This window comes from Stegastes partitus, unplaced genomic scaffold (genome assembly GCF_000690725.1).
Source record: "Stegastes partitus isolate 25-593 unplaced genomic scaffold, Stegastes_partitus-1.0.2 Scaffold1507, whole genome shotgun sequence".
Classification (NCBI taxonomy): domain Eukaryota; kingdom Metazoa; phylum Chordata; class Actinopteri; family Pomacentridae; genus Stegastes; species Stegastes partitus.
The window spans coordinates 138,660-158,722 of NW_007579238.1; the positions used below are offsets into that span (position 1 = coordinate 138,660).

Below are 20,063 nucleotides of genomic sequence, written 5' to 3' on the forward strand. Positions count from 1 at the left end.
AGCCCCAATATTACAACCATATACGTAAAAGTTTCATGGTTGTACTTCTTTGGCTATATTTTCAGGTACTAGCAACAAGACCTGCCGTTCTGACCATCCTCTGACCCCGTTATCCAGCCATTACAGCTCTTGTCCAAGTCATTCAGTCTTACATTTGTCCATATTTCTGCATTCCAACATGTCAGCTTCAAGAACTGACTGCTCACTTGTTGCCTAGCTGCTCTCACCCCATTGGCCAGTGAAATCGCAATGAAATAATCACTGCTATTCGCTTCACCTGTCAGTGGGTTTATATTGTGTCTGATCAGTTTATACTCTTGTTCGGGACAGTTTGTGTGTCTGTAAACACTATTTTGACGCAGCTCTGGGAACAGATGGTGTTGTAGAAATTCTAAGCATTTCCTGTTGTTACAAAAGCAAATATAGAGAATTGTGCAGCCTTGGCGGAGGTGCGCGCTCCGAGTACTTACTCACATTTGCATCTGGACTGCGTGAGCATGTTAGACTATAATAACTAAGTAGGTCACTGTAATGAGACTACTGTGATCATCTTAACTATATATAGTGCTAACATTAAAATGATGGAGCGGCTATTTATTCCGTGCAGCCTCGATGCACAATGACTGTTCTCAGCAGACGTAATTCAGCGTGTGAGAGTAAACACACTCACTTTATTTGACTTGTATGAATGAAGGTAAATTAGGCTCCTGATACATGCTACAAAGATAATTATACCTCCAGGGTAAATCAAGTACCATTAGTTCAGATGTATGTTTGCAGGATGCAGATTGCAAGTACAGTTTCGAGGTACTTGCATGCTACTTAAGTATTTTATTCTACTTTACATTTCTAATCCACTACATTTCAGAGGGAAATATACTACTTTCTATTTCACTACATTTATTTGGCAGCTTTAGTTACTCATTACTTTTAAGATTTAATGCAACGGGGAACCATCTTTTCAAATGCAATACATTGTTAAAGGTTAAACTAGTGTTTTCCAACCTTTTTTGCCTTCTGATGTTTTAGCAATACGACAGTGTGTTATCAGGGTCACATTTCAAATATCTATGAGTTGTTAACAGCTCCACCAAACAGATTTTCCCCTCTAAACCAGGGGTGCCCAATCCTGGTCCTCGAGAGCCCCTATCCAGCATGTTTTAGATGTTTCCCTCTTTCAACACACCTGATTCACATGATCAGGATCGTTATCAGGCTTCTGCAGAGCTTGATGATGAGCTTATCATTTCAATCAGGTGTGTTGGAAGAGGGAGGCATCTAAAACATGCTGGATAGGGGCTCTCGAGGACCAGGATTGGGCACCCCTGCTCTAAACTTTGCTATTGTTTAAATGATGCAGTATCTCACCATATTAAACTGCATACAAAGGTCCCTCCTACCTGAACTCTCTCATTCAGATTTACACTCCCTCCCGCTCACCAAGCTCGACCAACCTGATCCAACCACCACAACAGAACCCGAGTCGATAGCTGGACTCTTCTCCTCTGTGGTTACGTGGTGATGGAACAAGTCACCAAACTCTGTTCAATCTGCTGACTCCCTCTCAGTCTTTAAGAAAAGACTAAAGACCCAGCTCTTCACCGAACACCTTTGCCCTTGACAGCCCGAAAACAAACAAAAAAAAAACCCTTTTACCTCTCACACAGCCTGCTACTGGCATCAACGCCCTATCACAGGGGTGTCCAATCCTGGTCCTTGAGGGCCACAGTCCTGCATGTTTTAGATGTTTCCCTCTTCCAACACATCTAAATCAAATGATCAGGATCGTTATCAGGCTTCTGCAGAGCTTGATGATGAGCTGATCATTTCAATCAGGTGTGTTGGAAGAGGGAAACATCTAAAACACGCAGGGTTGTGGCCCTCGAGGGCCAGGATTGGACACCCCTGCCCTATCACACTTGAATTTGTTCTATACCACTTATCTGGGTTGTTTTCTCCAAACTAGATCCTTGCTTGTGTTGTGTCTGCTCTCAGATGTATGTCGCTTTGGATAAAAGTTTTAAAGGGAACTGTAGAATTGCAAAGGAGTTGCCCGACCCCCTGAGCCAGTACTTCGACAAAAATCTTGATTTTTCATGCAGAACTTTTACCTATAATTGAGTCTATTTTCATTACTGTCCTGGTACTTCTGCTTAAGTTTTGATTCTGAATACTTCCTTCACAACTGGCAGAGTGTTTTTGTGATTTGGGCAAATAATGTCTTTAGAGTTGATGTGCTTTCATCGTGTTCAGCAGTAAAGCAATTCCACCGCAAGCTGTTTATCTAAATGTTTCCTACAATCAAGTGTGAGATCTGTTTATGTTTTGAAGTTAGCTTAACGATTCCCTTCACCACATCTGCGCTGTTACATGTTTACTCTGTCATCACCGCCTTCCTCAGCAAATATTTGAATAGAAATATTTGCATAAAATATTTGTCAGAGAAGAAGCTTTGAATGTTTTGGCACAGCTTTCACACAGTTCTTATAATTGACCACGTCATTATTATCAGACAAATTACCTCTTAAATAGGATTCATGCTGTTTAAAGTGTTTCTTTTTTCAGTTGCCTTGTATTGACGGTTTCTCTTTTTTGCCCACAAGAAAACAGAAATAAGATACCTTCCCTGATAACTCATAATTCTTGTCTCTCTGAATTAGATTTATTGCGTGTCGGAGGGTTGTTGTTTAGCAATTCTTGCCTTTGTAGCTCATCACCCGTGAGCTCCAGGGCTGCTGATGACTTTACCAGGTCTCAGTCTGGCTGCCTGTTCTCGGCTCTGGCAGCAGCTCCTGTTTTCAAGTTGAACTTCGTGCAGCTTGCTGGCTTTACCTTCTCTTTGCTTTGGCTTTTCTTATTGCTGCGGTGATGTGTTGACTTGCTCCCAACAGTCACTGTCACCACACTAGACAAGTGTGTAGCGCGCTGCCACAAACCGTGCAAAACACCGGCGTACAGCGCAAACCAATCTGTTTATATGTCGAACTCATTCTGATTTAGCTCGTTCTTCGGCTGGCATGACAGAAGCTGCTTTATGTTCAGCCACTGTAGGGCCGTGACACATTACTGCTGACAGGAGAGCGTAGATCAGGTTTCGGGTCTTGTTTCAGTCTGCAGGCTCAGTTTCAGCAGTTTCCCTGACAGCAGTACATGTGTGTTGTTGTGGGGATAAAAGCATCAGAATAACATACTAGAATGTACATATAGTATTATTGTTTTCACACCAAAGATCCACAGAATGGAACCTTTACTGTGTATCAAAATGGTTTCTGAGCATCATTATCGGTAACACCAACAGCAGTGTCGACCTGCAGGGAGCTCAGCCGGCCAGTACACAACAGTAAGCTAAAGAGATTCATTTAAATGCAGCTTCTTTTTTTTAAGCTAATGTAAACTCACTTTTCAAAATTAGCAACTAGAAGCTTTTAAGGATTGTGCAGTGCAGGATGATGTCAAGCATTATTTATTGCAGAAAGAAATGTTGAACATTTTGTACCTTTAGGAGATGTCTGTGCTCTTTAGTGTTGTTTCTGACGTGATGTTAGCCCTCTGGCGTAAGCGAGCTGCTCGGTTTGTCATATTTCCTCTGGGCTGTCACACTTGACAGATGTTTGTTTTGGCCGTTGATGTACTTTTACCTCCGTAACTCTGAGGTCAGCGCTTCTTTGTTTCAGACACGGTGTAAGAGGCGGGGCAATCACACCCTTGTATTTACGATCCAATAGATTTGAAACCCAATTCATCTAATTGTCCAATGACAATTGTACACCTGGTTCAGGCTGATTCTATGTAGCTGACTCATGCCTTTGTCTGCTGTGATGATGTAATGTTGTCGAAACATTATTTTGTTTGCGCAATTAAAGGATGTGACTTCGTCTGTGTGCTCTGATATGTTTTGTTACCCATGACAGCACAGTGTCACAAATACTGACTACAGATATACAAAACAATTTGAATGTGAAATTTACCCTAAAACACTGATGATAAACTGCAGTGGATGTTGTTGTTTTCTTGAGATAACCAGAATTATTACAAGAACGTAGTGCCAATAATGTAAAGCAGTGGTCCCCAGCCACCGGGCCGTGGGTCATTTGGTACCGGGCCGCACAGAAAGAATAAAAATGTTTTATTGGTTTATTTTGTTTCCGGCAAAGTCTGCAGGGTGTTTTATTTTGCAAAATGTCTTGCTCGTCTTCCCGTAACTTCTGGCTGTGCTTGTTTCCCGTCAGTTTTCATGCCCGGCCATTAAAATCTGTTCTAACTGCTGCCAAAAGGAATAAAAAACAAACTTTTCTGGAGAGCTTCTTTGAAAAGAGGACGAGATGCCGAGACAGAAGAAATAGTAAATACTTATTTAGCAATAAAAAAGTAATTTGATTCGATTATGACACTTTTTTTAATAGAAAAAACGATTATTATTTGTTATGTGCGCAATGAAAAAATGGTTTTGCTTGAAACCGATCCGTGGTGCAAATAAGGTTGAAGACCGATGATGTAAAGTGCTCAATATTGGGCTCAGTCACGATCATTCAGTTATGTCTCTGCAGTTGAGTGATGTTTCTCACCTGGAGATTTGGATCTACAGACACAGAGCTTCCTCAAGTCCTTTTTTTTCCATCCTCCAACCATGACCCAAAAATTGTTCCTCCTGCCTTCACCCAGTCTCTTTAATGCACCACAGAGGATTCAAGACGTGAGGGCAGCGACCCTTTCATCGTATGTCTTCATCGATTGGTCACTCGATCTGATGGGAAAGTAAAAGAAGCAGTCGGGCTATTATAGGAAACCGTTTTGCTATAATAGCAATTAATCTCTTTAAAAAAAACTCTTGCCAAAACACAAATACCATATTTTATTCATAAAATAAAAAATAGATGCTGTGTGTGTGGAGAATCCGAATCGTGACTGTTTCTTGAAAACATCTTTGACAGCCTTGTTTTTGTCTTTTCTTTATAATCCAAAAGGCTTTTTATTCTACTTTTATCTTGACTTCTTCGGGGGAGAAAAAAACTTAACTGTAGTCCAATATAGTCACGGTTATCATTATTAGTCAGCTTGAGCCCAAGAAGGACGTCAAGAGTGACTCCGCTTGTGGCCTTTCACAAAATATTAGAGCTATTGATTTTCTGTTTTCATTGCTTGCCAACGTCTGTTCTGTTCTTTCAGTGATAAACAGAACTGTCTATTTGTGTCATTTCCATCAGTCGCATTTTGTCTCCCTTCCTATTCCCTCATTATATCTCTGTCTCGTTGCCTGAAAAGGCATTGAGTGACTTTGCAAGTTTGCGATGCCTTTCACTTCATTTCTTGTCATTCTTATTCATATTTCTTTTTTTTTTACACATTTTCTCTCACTGCTTCTCTGTATTGAAAATGTGGTTTTATGCAATCTCACTGTCTGACTCTCCCTCCCTCCATCTTCCTGTCTGATAATGAAATAACGGATGAGCAAGTACATTTATGTTATTTTAATGACTGTGTTTTTTTTCTCTCTCTCTCTATTTTCAGACTGCCAAAGGCTACATCCTCTTGTTTGATGTATTGGGTGGAGGAGATGACAAGTACCTCTATGAGCCCGTCTATCCAAAGTAAGCGCAACACGCATTCATACATTGATGCACACATGCACAGGCAACGAACCATCCAGCCATCTTTATGATATGTTATATCAACTTCAAATGTGGCCTGTATCTGTTGAAGGGTTAAATGTACAATATTGCATTTATATTATACACACAACAACACTATTTTTTGTGTTGTTTGATCTGTTCAGTAGTGGATATCGCAATGTCAGCCCTGCTCACTTTGCCACCTAATGACATTATTGGCTATAAATCATTCTCTAGCACTGACGCTACACTGGGTATAATGGTCGAGCTGCACCTCATGAGCATTTTTCTACTGGGGGGGGAAATCTCTGGCATCTGATTATTTTTTTTAAAAACTAATCACAGTCGTCTTGGAATGCCGCAATGGCGTTCACTCATATTAGTGACCGGAGAATTGTTTTGGTGGAATGTTTGCATGCAGGGATGTGACCACTGCCAATAAAATGAATATATTAACTAAAAAAATAAGTACCAGCTTACTTAAAGGTTGCTTTATTGCATTGTCCAAACTTTGGTAAAACTTTTTTAGCATGTAATTTGCTGCCTGAAGGTTGTTGTTTCGCGTTTTTGAAAACAGTTACATGTAGATAGCGAAAGGGAGAAAAAGAAAGTTGCTGACATGTGCGGCCAATAACAGACTTATACCTGCAATCTGCATCCGATGAGTCAAACTAGCGCTGAGTAAACACAGATTTAGCTTATACAAACACTTAGCATCTACTGCTTTTTCCTTTTAGCAGAGTTTTTTCTTGCTGCAGGAAAATGTCAGGTTCACCTAAGCCTGGCTTACACTGCAGTGCTTTAGTGTAATCCTAACGTACCACTGTGTCACCTCTACTAACAACCAGAGAAGCAGATCTGGCTTTTAATTTTGGTCGGATCCAATGATCAGCACGTTATTTGGTCATGCAAGAGGTTTACAGACCCAGTCTTAAACCTCGGGAACAGCTTGCAGACACTGTTGCCAGGCAACAGTAAACATTTTAGCCCTTGAAGCTACCGTTAGCTACAGATATTAAAACTCATAATTAAAATCTGCCCTCCAGTTCTCCACGAAGAAAAGACTACCTGTGTTGACTGCATCGTTATAACAATTTTCTCTCCCAGACTAACTTAACCTTCTACTTTCCCATTGCAAAGTGTTATTAGCAACACAGCAAGCACCACAGTCACTATTTTATTCACGTCTGCTTTCTCATGAGATCACATTAGGCGGCACACCGCTTCCTCACTTCTCCCTCTGGCACGATAATCTTAATAATACCCTTTAGTGGTGGATGTGCCATTATTTTCCAATCTTTTAGAACGTGCTCATCTGAGCTCAGAGAGAAGAGTAAAGTTTCTCCTTATGAGTGCGATGCAGCCTGATTTCAAAATTTGACAGGATTTTAAAACTCCTGTCATCTGAGGCTAACCAAACACTCCCAGTCAAGCGTTATTAGCATTATCAACCGGCAGCCGTCTGTCAGTGCAGCTTAGAAACGGTGCTATTAGTAATACATGGCAGCTTTACAAATATATCCTCTTTTGTTTGTTCATGACCAAATATGTAATCTTCTGTGGTTATATGGTTGAGGCTGGTAGTGAAATTGTTGCATGAGGAAGACAAGCTTCAGTTCAGTGTTCTCAATGTAATGAATTTAAAACATCTGATGTAGCATTAGCACATGAGACATTATCAAAAGCACGACTGTCAGGAGAACCACTGACTAGCACACTAAGGTTTGTCTATTAAATAACAAGACTGGGCTTATGGTGGTTGAAGCACATGTGCATGGCTGACGCATGTTGTATACATTCATCAGTAAACAAGCCCTGAAAATTCCAACCTCCTCAAATACATCCATCCATTATCTATACACCGTTTAATCCTCACTAGAGGGGCTGGAGCCTATCCCAGCTAACTTAGGGCGCACATTCACACCTACGGACAATTTAGAATCACCAGTTAACCTCAACATGTTTTTGGACTGTGTGGGAGGAAGCTGGAGAAGCTGGAGAGAACCCACGCTGCACGGGGAGAACATGCAAACTCCACACAGAAAGATCCCAGGTGTCCACACCGGGACGCGAACCGGCGACCTTCTTACCAGCTGCGCCACCTTGCACCACCTCCTCAAATACAATAAAACAAAACTACAGCATTTGTCTCATTATTCAAAAGCCACACCTTGTATATCCTACATTGCATATATCTGTGATATGCTAATTACATTTTTTCACATTGAGATTTTGATTAAAGTTCTACTTCTGACCGTTTCACCTTTAGCACAGTTTCTTCACAGGTTGTGGTTTTTCCGTAAAAGACCTGTTTTCATTTTTTACTTTTGGGTTATTGAGCGTAGGTCAGTGGCACAAAACAAAATCTACAACAATGTTAAGTGTGCAAAAGGTGAATGCTTCTCAGGTTTTCTCTGTGTCTTTCAGAGTGTCTGCTTTTCTTTCTTCCTTTACTAATCCTCTAATTTGTGTGCTTGGTATCAAGTGTGTGTGTGGCTCGCATTGTGTTTGGGTGTGTTTGCCTCACATACCTCGACAACATACCAGCAGAGGTCGGGCAAGTCGGGGCATATTGAATGATCTTCATCACATGAGCTAGAAACATGAGTTGGATTTTAGGATTTCAGCACGTGTATTTGCACATTTGTGAAACTAATATGTGTATTTAAAACAATGCGTTTGTGTGTTTTTTTGTTTTTTTTTTACAGAGGAAGTCCTCGCGTGAAGGTGACACCCGGTTACAAGGAGGAGCAATGTGCCCCCGCTCTGTCTTTAGAGATGAAGAAGCCTGTGGATCTGGAGGCCCCCATCACCAGGTAGATGCTTCCCTGTGATCTCGTTTCTCTCTCTGTTGTGTCTGCCTGTCTGCCTCAGCCTCACACAAACACCACTCCACTCTCGCTGCTGGCCTTCAGCGTGTCATCAAGCTCACAATCACACAGGCAGAGCCACCTACACTCACCGAAACCACCAAAAGATTTACTCACACCGTATCGTAATGCGAGCGCTTCCTGTAAACTATAGGAGAGTGCTATGAATCATGTTTGTTTATGTCCACCTCCTTGTGCACAGCTTCACCGCCGTGTATGTTTCCATGTATACATATTTTCTGGTCATTTCAGCTCATTACTTTGAGGTCTTGTAAATGAAGCACTGGATGTCTTCCATTAAAAACTGGATTTATACATTTTAAAGCTACGTATCTGTTGTTTTTGCTGAAGCAGCTTACCAGCGACTATTTAAAGACCTTCTTCCATTGTTATTGCCGTTACAAATGAATAGCTCCTTGTGTATCCGTGCAGGGAATTTGGCGTGAAAAAGACTCTTCTTCCTCTAATGGAAAGTCAGTATTGGCAGTGAGCGATTACCGAGGTGCAGTGGGACGCTAAGCTCCTCTGCTGTCATTTGCGAAGGCAGAAGCCTGCAGAATCGACAGAAATGGAGACTCGCTGAGAGGGGGGAGTGATGGACAGATGAATGGAGACAGGGTGATAGGTTTAGATTGATGGAAGGAAGGAATGATAGAAGTAACATTTTTGATTTCATTGTTAGTCGGATGGAGTTAAATGTTGCCTTCAAATCGGCTTCATACAATATGTATGGTTTCCGGACAGTATTTTTGTTAGATAAGAGGGTTTTCTGATTTAGAATGAGAGTGAATACACCTGACAAAAAGCATGACAGGAAAAGCTACGAGCCTGTGTTGCCTTATGCAACAGAAATCTATGCATTTCCCTGTTATTTCCAACCCTTTGATGAACAAAAATGTCTATTATGCTTGAGTAAAGAAAACCCCAATGAACAAAACTGGTTAAAGAATTGATTTGCTATATTTATTCTCATCATTTTGGCGCTGGTAATATACTTTTATGCTGGCTTAAGCCTCTTTGGGGTGGCACCAAAAATGCCTTGATGCGGAAAAAAAACCCTGGATAATCACGAGGTATTTTGAGAATGCAAATTTCCTGACCAGATTCCATCAATCTGTTTGACGTCGTTTAATGCTTGTGTGTGACCCTGATTGCCCGTCAAGTTCCCTTGTGGCAATTTTTCTCGTTACTCCTTCTAAATGTGGCGTCTCTGTTTTTGTCTGTTGCATTTTATTGCACGTAAAAAATGTAAATTGATTTTTGACTCAATTTATTTGAAATCTTTTAGGATGGCTCCAGCTAATCTGCAAAATTGGAGCAAACAGGACATTTGTACGTTTTTAAATCGGCATCCTCTCTCTGGCACTTCAGGCCTGCTTTGAGTTTGGAGCAGTAATGGTGCAAATCGCCTGGATTCAGCCTGTAAGATATGATAAATGGACAGGGGTTTTTTTTGTCATGCACATCAATAAATCATGAATATTTCTGTTTTTGGACAAACGTTACATTTTAAGAAAAGATTACAGGCTGTAGAACAATCGCTTTTCACTATTTCATGACAATTTATAGTCATATCCATCAATTAATCAAGAAAATAACAGTTGCAGCTTGTAGTAAATTAGTATACTGACAACTAAATGTGTAGTGTTTCTCAAATCCATCCATCCAATATCTATACACCGCTTAATCCTCACGAGGATCGTGGGGGGCTGGAGTCTATCCCAACTGACTGACTGGACTGGACAGGTCACCAGTCTATCACAGGGCTACACTTAGAGACAGACAACCAAGCACACTCACATTCACACCTACGGACAATTTAGAATCACCAATTAACCTCACGGAGAACCTGGAGAGAACCCACAGTGCACGGGGAGAACATGCAAACTCCACGCAGAAAATCCCAGGTGTCCTCACCGGCGACATTTTTGCTGCGAGGCAATAGTGCTAACCACCGACCACCTTGCAGCCCTACTTCTCAAATGTAGATCCTAAATTATAATATAATCGATGAAGACAAATTCCTTTCATGTCAAACAAAACTGCAATAAACAACACAGGATTCTGTCAGAGAGGACCCAGCGTTCAGTAATTTGGTTCTCTCCTGTGTGGTGGTTTGAGTTTTCTTTCTGTTTTCCTTCCAGTCACTCACCTTCCCTGCTGTCACCCACACATCCTCGAGCTGGAAGTTTTTTTTTGTTTGCTGAGTGACAAGAACCATCTTTTTGTTTGCCTTCTGTTTGTATTGTCTACGTCTTCCGCGTCCCCGCGTTCATCCGCCGCTTCTCCTCCACTGTCTGCACTCGACAGAGATTACAGGGTAGTCATCTGAATGAGAGCACTCTGTTGGCATTTCACAGGCACAGCTTGATTGTGCAGGAGATGAGTGGGCGTCTCCTGCTGTGGAGCTGCAGTAAAAAAGACGTCGCCTCCTCCACACTGTCAGTCCACTGCGCTCAAATCCTTTGCTTCTTCGTTTCTGTTACTTTCTGACTCTTGGGTTTCTCCTCTCGGTTGTGCTGGTGGTAAACCTCTCGGACTTCTTTGGAAGACAATGAAGCACTTTTAACGCGCACAAGCACACTGTTGTTCGTCCCCCTTGTGCGTTAGAAGACAGTGAGACTTGGCAGTGGCAGCGATGTGGCCTCATCACAGCTGGCCAGTAAACCTTTCAGGCTTCACTCAGGGCACAGCTGGATAATGAATAGTCCACTGTATTCTGTCTTGTTATCTTGCTCCCACCCGTCCTACCTACCACGGCTGCCTGTTTTCTTTTACCGACTCCTACACTCTTTTTCTCGAATTAAACTTCATTTTTGTGTTTTTCTCTTGTGCTTATCAGTCTGCAGTCGCTCCAGGAGGACTTGCTGGTGTGCACCGCTGACGGCTACCTCCATGTGCTGCACTGGGATGGACTGGGCAGCAACGGACGCAAGGCCATCTGCCTTACCACGATTCCCTTCTCGCTCGACCTGCAGTCGGCTCGAGGTCAGAGCTCACCCCCGCACACAGTCAATAGCTAATATTGGGAAATTAACAGTGATGCACGATATTAAAATGTCTGGCCAATATCCGATATTAAGATTTCTGATATCGCCGATAACTGATATTACCGATGTCAATATTCAATTTTTGTTCACACTGAAAAATGAGTCTAAGTGAGCACTGTGAGAATGTGAAAACTATTCAAAAGAAGCCCATACCAAATTAAACCACAAGGTCGACAGCTGTGGCTCAGGTGGTCGAGCGAATCGGTCGATTCCGCCCTGTAACCTGTGTCCTGGTCGTTGTGTCCCTAGGCAGGACACTTCACCCACCCTGCCTGGTGTGAATGCGTATGAATGGATTGTTTGAGGTGGTGGGCGGAGGGGCAGAATGGCAGCCACACCTCTGTCAGTCTGCCCCAGGGCGGCTGTAGCTACAGTCGTAGCTACCGCCACCAGAATGAATGTGTGTGAATGAATAATTGACAGTGTAAAGCATCTTTGAGTGTTTAGAAAAGCGCTAAATAAATCTGATCAATTATTATTAGTCTTCTTTATTACGTAGCAAAAGTAAAACATATTTGAACATATTTAATGTTCAAGTCCAGGACCATTTAAGTAAAAACATCTGTGAAATAGCAGCAACATTAAATGGAGAGACGAATGTTAGACAATCATTGGAGCTGCCTGCCACTGAGAGTGCTTCAGGTTCAGTGTCTTGCTCAAGGACACGCCAACTGTGGAGGGGCCGGTGATCGAACCGCCAACCTTGCGATCGAGGACAACCGCTCTACCATCTGAGCCACAGCCGCCCTTACTTACCCTTAACTTACTCATTACAACAGTGTTTCCATGTTAAATTCTCTCAAACATGAAACCATATTCTGTGTGTGGGTGTGTAGGTGGCCCCTCTCTGGACCTGGAGGGAGTCTATATCTGCTCTATGGAATACTGCGTGACCCTGGACGGCTTCGCTGTGGTGCTGAGTGACGGGCGCCTCGGTTTTATCACGCCACTCAGCAACACCATCACCGCAGATGTAAGGAAACAAGTCCACACTCATGCACACTAACAGGCCTGGAAAAGTAGATCACATGACCATTTGTGTACACTAAACACGCAGGCGCTGGTGTAAACACACGTAGTACAAAATACTATAGAAGAAGAGCAGCAGTGTTGAAAAGTAAGTCCTGAGATTTCACAGCAAGGTAGCCAATGTCTGTAGCCTTTTTTTCTTTTACCTATATTGAATAAACCACTGGTAGCAAAGACATATGTTTTTGTTTTCTTCCTGAAAACAGTCACATGATTATAAAGAATCAGGAAACAAAAGTGGTGACAGTCAACCAGAAAGTGAACATGACTGTCTGCGTCATATTTTCCAAAGGTCTCAGTTTCTGCCCGTCCACATTACAGTACAGCCCCAGAGCTTTTCAGCAGAGCTTTCAGAAGTCTCTAGCAGTGTGGACATGAGTAGCAAAGCAGAAGTTATGCATCTTAAAATGAAAACACATTAGTGTGAATGTAGCCACAGGATGTTAAAAAGTTTTTAGTAAAAGGCAATGAAAGGCTGCAAACCCAGATCATGAAAAAACATATAGCGGTTGCAGCACGGGATAGCTGCAATAGAAAAGCTATTCTCCAAGCATATGCCAGGATACTTGCAAAAAATGTAAAGGCTAACAGCATCAACAGTAAATAAATAAATGCAGGGGGAGTTTTTGTAAGTTTCAGGTGAAGTTAGAGAGCTGTGAATGCCCTTCATGGTTTAAGAAATGTTTTATTTAATGACAGCAGCTTCTATTTTACCACAAACCAGGCAAATAGAATTACTTACAAAGAACAATTATCCAAACAATTTTTTTCATTTATGTCATACTAATATGACTCAGCACGGAGCCCGCGGCTATTACTTAACTTGGCAGGATGTAAACAGAACTGACTGTATTTTCAAGAGATTTTTTCGCTTCCAAAAAGGGCAAGAGGAGTTTTAATATTACCATTCTGGCTTGAATAGATGTTCCAGGAATTGGACAGTGGGTGTTGAGGTTACCATGAAGATAAAAAATGTGCATTCAGATATAAATGTCAAATTAAAAATCGTGACCAAGCCGTCCAACGATTACGTTTATCCTCTGCTGTAGGCTTTCTGTTAGAGTATTGGTGAGGTTGCATTTCAAACACACTCTGCTAACCTTCAGTTACTTTGAATTCATCAAGGTTTCTTGTGTGTGTGTGTCCAGCAGCTGCAGGGAGTCTGGGCAGCAGACGTGACTGATGGCACCTGTGTGGCCGTCAACAACAAGTACAGACTGATGGCCTTCGGCTGTGCCAGGTACACATCTGTTCAACCGTCTCTCTCTCTCTGTGTCTCTGTCTTCACAATACGACGTCAGGAGGAAAACCTGAGTGTGTTTGTTTGCATTTGTGTGTTAGGGAGGGATTGTTGTCCATGCGGTGTGTGTCCAGTGTGAGAATCTGTCAGATTGTATTTGCAGAGGCAACCTAGTGTGTGCTTGTCAGGAACTCCTCGTGGATTATGCAATCTGCCAGGTTGGCAGGAATTTCTCTCCTCGCTGCTTCCTACTTTCCTTCTACATCTTTTTGCTACAAGTTTTTGTACCTGACTGAAACAACACGCACACGGGGTTAGAATTCTTTATGTAATTATTGTTCAGACGGCTTTTGAAAAAGAAAGTCGAGCCTAAAGTCAAACTTTGCACACTAAGTCTTTTGCACACTTTATGATAGAAGTGGTTGTTACTCTGTTGAAGCTCAGCGTGATTTTTTTTTTCCCTCTTTAATGAGAATGTGGGCGACTAACATGGCAGAAATCAGATTTAATCCTCTGTGATTAATGGGTTGCAATCAGCACAGATACATACCTTGACCTTGTGTTGTCAGCGTAGAAGTATGTGTGTTCAATTTAATGTTCAATCAAGAGCACTGCGAGTCGTTCAAAGCGTAGAATTGTGTCTTGGATGTAACGGTTCCAAATCAAAGATACGTGTCACTTGAAGCACTTCCAAGTCCTTGAAGTGTCTGGCTTTGATTACAGACGATGCTTCACGCCTTATACAACAGGTTGAGGCAATAAAAGCGTCTTTGTTCTCGTTACAGCGGCTCGGTGCTGGTGTACATGATAGACACCACCACGGGATCCATGCAGCTCTCCCACAAGCTGGAGCTCACCCCTAAACACTATCCAGGTATCTCTCAGTTTCTCTGCATCGCTTCTGTCTCCCTCCTCGTCTCTTATCTGTCTGCCCTTATCTTGCTCTCGCACAAATTCCTCTCTGACATAACGTACATTCCTGCATTTGTCTCTTCTATGGGCGTACATGCTCACGTTTCCTCCCGGTTCATATCGGTTTCAGTCTCAGTCCTGTAATGAGATCCAAGGCCATAGCTCCCCCTAGTGGCTCAACTGCAACATAGGCCCATCGTCATTTAAACAGTGAAAGTCGCTGGTGTTTTGCTGTTTTCTTACAATTAAGATCTCAGCATTAAAACTCATTACTTTAGACTCCCACATGAGGCTTTTGCCAAACACACCAGAATGCTGCAAAGGATCTTTTTTTGTATTCTACCTTTTACTCCACTACAGTTATTTGATAACATTAGTCACTTGCAAATGAAATGAAATAATATAATCAACAAATAAATGATGATGTAATACATAGATTAAGATAAACAACTTTATCGTTCCCCCGAGGTAAAAGTCAAAAGCAGACTAACCCAGCACAGTGGTTAAATAACTTGATGACTGCGTCAATAATTTTAACATCCATGTTGCTGCCCTGGAGACCATTGAAGTGTGTAGTTCTACTTAATTAGTGCTTTTAGTTTCATGTATTTTTAAATATTGATATTAATACTTTAGTACTTTTACTCAAGTCTAAATTTAATTGCATGGCTTTTACTTGTAACAGAGTAAAAGTTTTTCTCCCACCTCTGGCTTACTCCAATGTAATATTCTCATTTTCTTTATTTCTTAATCCTAAAATAAATCTTGTCTAAATACAGCAGCAGTATCATCCTACAGATATAAGAAATCCCATAAAGATTTGTATCTACTGTGACATGCATACAGTCATGTTAAAATCATATCTAATCATGTTATGAATTGCAATAATAATCAGAATCAGAAATACTTTATTGATCCCCAAGGGGAAATTGCTTTTAGTTGCAGATGCTCCCAATCAAAAGTCTTAAAGAGGTAGGAAGTAAAGATACATAGTAAAATAATTAATATGAAAATAAAATAAAAAATAAAAATACAACACAAAATAAATAAACGTTCTTGCTGTTATAAGTGTATATAAAATGTAATAGTAATCGTACTACTATTTGGGTTATTGTACATAGAATGGTAACTGCACAATATTCAGCAGTCCAAAGTCTGACACTCAGAGTGAAGAGTTGTACAGTCTGATGGCTACAGGCAGCAATGATTTTCTGTGGCGCTCTGTGGTGCATCTTGGTGCAATAAGTCTTGTACTGAAGGTACAATAAGTGGATTGTTTTATCAGAAACTGTGATTTATATGAGAGGGAAATAATAATTTTAAAGCCATGCAGGAGGAAAGAAGGTGTTTGACTTTCAAATGTTTTGTTTTCCTCACTTGGTGTCATTTGGAGTTTCTGCTCCTCATGAGTATGAAAATGATGAATCATAAAAGAGCTCAGTGCATCAATGAAATATTCCAAGCTTCTCACAGTTACTAAATACAGTGAGACGGAGAAAACAAGACATTTTTGACAGCTTTCACGGCCAATCATCATAAGATGTGATGTATTATGAAATATGAAATAAATTCCAACAGCGCACCATTTTTTGTTACAGAAATTCACTTAATATATGTTGTATAATGTACAGCAATAACTAAAATATCAAATCATATAACTTCTCTGAATTCTTTTTTTTAGACATCTACAACAAGACAGGCCCCGTCAAACTGATCTGCTGGTCACCTGACTACAGCGTTGCCATGGTTACATGGGAGTGCGGCGGCCTGTCGCTGTGGAGCGTCTTCGGCGCTCACCTCATCTGCACTCTGGGAGAGGACTTTGCGTGGGTGGACACACACACAAATGCAGCCTTGCACATGTCACACATCACTTGATACAATTTCTTGAAGATTTTTTTTTTCCTCTCTGTCCTCCCTTCAGGTATCGTTCTGATGATACAAAGAAGGACCCCCTTAAAATCAGCTCTATGGTATGTGGGTTTAATCAATGCTCGTCTGCTGTTTACATTTTAACACAAAAATGTAAATATAAGTAGTAGACTGTGTGAAATGAGCACAGATGTTTGAGTTGCGTTTATATTTTATTGCTCAAATCCAGGCTTCACTTAACCGTGTTAATTAGAGCAAATTGCTTTTCATTGGAGTGAAACAGAAGCAACACAGAGGCTGAACACTGTTAGTTTCTTGCATCGTTTGCAGTGACATTAATGAGATTTTTTTTTCCCTCTTGCTTCATATTTGTTTTTTAATTAATCGTTTAAATAAATAAAAAAAAGACATAAGAATAATCACTAAATCCACTTATACAGAACCGACGATCTCTGTTCATTAAACTGAAAATATTGAAATTTGAAGACCTGGTCAATTCCAAGGTACAGAGTTTAAAATATTCAATTACCAAACAGTATCCAAAAGCTCTTCTAATTAAGGGAATTTCAGTCTAAGAGGAATATACATGTTCACCAAACCAGCAGTAAGAACAAACTCTAAATTCCATTGTGAGAACATAAAAACATGTCTAAAAATAGGGAAATTTAAACAAATGATAAAAGATATAATTAAAAGATAAGCTGCTATTAAAGAGAATTATTAAAATCAATGTAATTATGATTTATTCTGAGAAAGTTATCATTGTGTAAATTGTGTGTTATTATTTATTTTGAGAAGGTATTATCAATGTGTGTTGTGTAATTTGTTTAATTCGATATATTTAAGTTATTATTGTCATAAGGGTTTTGGTTTATATAAGTATTCAACTTATTCCAAAACCCTTTTCGAATTTGAAACCTTGATTTTGTGATTAGTCATTCCGATTGTATTTAATTTTTTTAATATACTGACGCTTGCACTCTGCCTCTTTCCAGAGCTGGGGAGCAGAGGGCTACCACCTGTGGGTGCTCCCTTACAAGCCGGAGAGGAGGAGACCAGAGGAGCAGCAGGATGTGGAAATGGTCGCTCCCCCTCACTCCTCCCTGCAGGCCGGTATACTGCAGTTCCACTTCATTAAGAGTGCCCTCACTGTCAACCCCTGCACGGTGAGAGCAGCAATGGAAACATATCACCGCACGCTCAGCTCACACTAAAGCGCGCCGCCGCTGCCATTAAACATTCATGGTCTGTTTGCTCCACAGAGTAACCAGGAGCAGGTGTTGCTCCACGGCGAGGACCGCCTCTACCTGACCTGTGTCGACCCCACGCAGATCCACAGCAGCTCCGACACGCACCCGCGCACACACATGCACCCCCGCGACGGCAGCCCGATGCACCACCCTCCCAACCCCGACTCCTCTCTCTCTCAGGGACTCAGCACTTTACTGGGACACAAGCACTGGCACGTGGTCCAGGTAGGGACGGGCAGTCATCACTCCTGCTTAGGATTTATACAACAGTGGCAGTAGTTTGGGAATAGCAGTGCAGCCTTGGTCGATTTGTGGCAAAAGACTTTATTTACATCATTAGGAAATGTTAGTATGAGGTTACATGACATGGAGTTAGATGAAGATCTCATGAAAAGCGACTGAGTGCTTATAGACTTAAGCAAGAGGTTTAAATGGTAGATTATAATAACAATAGCAATAATAATAGGTTTATTTATGAAGCGCTTTTTAAAACACAGGGTTACAAAGCGCTTTCACATAACCCAAAAAGATCAAAACACAATTTTGATAAAATAAAAGTTAACGTGATGCAATTTAAAATGAGTTCAAACAAACATGTATACATACAACACAAGCATAACATACATGCATACAACACAGAGTATCAGCACGGGAAAAGCACAGGAAAGGAGAATAGAGAGAGGACAGGAAAGAGGACAGGAAAGACATGAGGACAACAACAACACCTTAAAGGAAGGCCAGCCTATAAAAGTGGGTTTTAAACATTTTTTTAAAGACTCCGCAGAGTCAGCAGATCTAACTGCAGTAGGCAGATTGTTCCAGAGCTTAGGAGCAACAACCTCAAAAGCACGGTCACCTCTAGATTTAAAAAGGGAGCGAGAAACAACCAAGAGGCCTTGATCGTTGGATCGGAGAGGTCGGCTGGCAGAGTAAGGTTTTAATAATTCAGATATATATATATATGGGGGCTAGATTCTTGTTCCTGCTGTCGTGTACACTTCTAGTTTGTGGAGATGCATTCATTCATGCTCTGAGAGTCTTTTCTGGATCATAAAAAGAGAAATAAAAAAGTGGCAGAACCTCCCAATAACATGAACGAATGGGCAGTACCGCAGTAAATAGTGGTAACAGGTCATTGTGTTAATATGTGTTGCATCACCAAGGAGCTTTACCTGAACTTGCCTGTGTGTTTACAGCTCAGTGGATATGAAGTCTAGTTCATTCATTACCTTGTTTTTTGTTCTCCCCTAGATTCACAGCACATACCTAGAGAGCAACTGGCCTATACGGGTACGTGTGATTGTAACTCTGTTTACTCGTCATCGTTTGGTCAAACATTAATGAACCCGTCTTTAAAATTCTTTCGTGAACTTTCTGATTTTATCTGTGGGGTACATAATCTAAATCCTGCTGTATTCCTGTGTATACAAAGTAAATGCTGCAATCTCAACTGTGTGTACACAAGCAGAATGATTGTTCTGAAAGGTGCAAGAGCGAAATATATATATTTAAAAAAAAGTTCCTCCTGTAATTCTTAGAGAGGGTTTATTGTTGTTGTGGGCCTGCAAACATCATTTTATATGGTTGTACAGACAAACTCGACTTGTAAATATGTCATCAAACTGGCTGCAAACAGTAAATATCAGGTAAACTATCAACGCTGTGTTAAGTTTTATGGTTAATTTGTTTTCTGCCAACACTTGAAACTGTCATGTTGTTTGCTTTATGGATGTGTGTCTCTCCAGTTTGCAGCCATAGACACAGCAGGCCAATGCATGGCTGTAGCAGGGAGGCGGGGCTTTGCACACTACTCCTTATTCACAAGGAAATGGAAGCTGTTTGGGAATATCACTCAGGTACGTTGAAGCCGTTTATTGAAGGATCACAATCGATATAAGATGGTTTTTGTACAGCTATCAGTAAACAACTTGTAGCTGCAGACATACCAATGAAATCTGTATTACCAAATATAGATGTAAATGCTTTGTTTGGATCCAAATCATGTACAGTTGTGTGTTTGTGTCCATCTAAGTGATGCACATGTTTGTCTCTCTGTAGGAGCAGAACATGACGGTGACGGGAGGTCTGGCTTGGTGGAACGACTTTGTGGTGGTGGCCTGTTACAATTTTATAGACCAGCAGGAGCAGGTGAGAATAAACCACCGCTTACTTCATTTATTGTCTCTCATAAATCCATGTATTTCATGCTATCTGTCACAATTCTAGACGTG

At 41.1% G+C, this 20,063-nt stretch overlaps 1 protein-coding gene across 2 annotated transcripts in view; it reads left to right on the top strand.

Annotated features, from left to right (window-relative positions):
- The window catches only part of ric1 (RIC1 homolog, RAB6A GEF complex partner 1), a 47,121-nt gene that overhangs the window by 17,992 nt on the left and 9,066 nt on the right, over nucleotides 1-20,063 (top strand). For both annotated transcript variants that reach the window (XM_008300184.1, XM_008300183.1), the window contains 13 exons: nucleotides 5,509-5,588; nucleotides 8,318-8,425; nucleotides 11,322-11,467; nucleotides 12,366-12,502; nucleotides 13,707-13,798; nucleotides 14,584-14,672; nucleotides 16,392-16,536; nucleotides 16,635-16,683; nucleotides 17,578-17,748; nucleotides 17,845-18,057; nucleotides 19,084-19,122; nucleotides 19,578-19,688; nucleotides 19,891-19,980. In XM_008300184.1, the coding sequence (XP_008298406.1) occupies nucleotides 5,509-5,588; nucleotides 8,318-8,425; nucleotides 11,322-11,467; nucleotides 12,366-12,502; nucleotides 13,707-13,798; nucleotides 14,584-14,672; nucleotides 16,392-16,536; nucleotides 16,635-16,683; nucleotides 17,578-17,748; nucleotides 17,845-18,057; nucleotides 19,084-19,122; nucleotides 19,578-19,688; nucleotides 19,891-19,980 (1,470 nt within the window). The remainder of the gene's footprint in view (nucleotides 1-5,508; nucleotides 5,589-8,317; nucleotides 8,426-11,321; nucleotides 11,468-12,365; nucleotides 12,503-13,706; nucleotides 13,799-14,583; nucleotides 14,673-16,391; nucleotides 16,537-16,634; nucleotides 16,684-17,577; nucleotides 17,749-17,844; nucleotides 18,058-19,083; nucleotides 19,123-19,577; nucleotides 19,689-19,890; nucleotides 19,981-20,063) is intronic.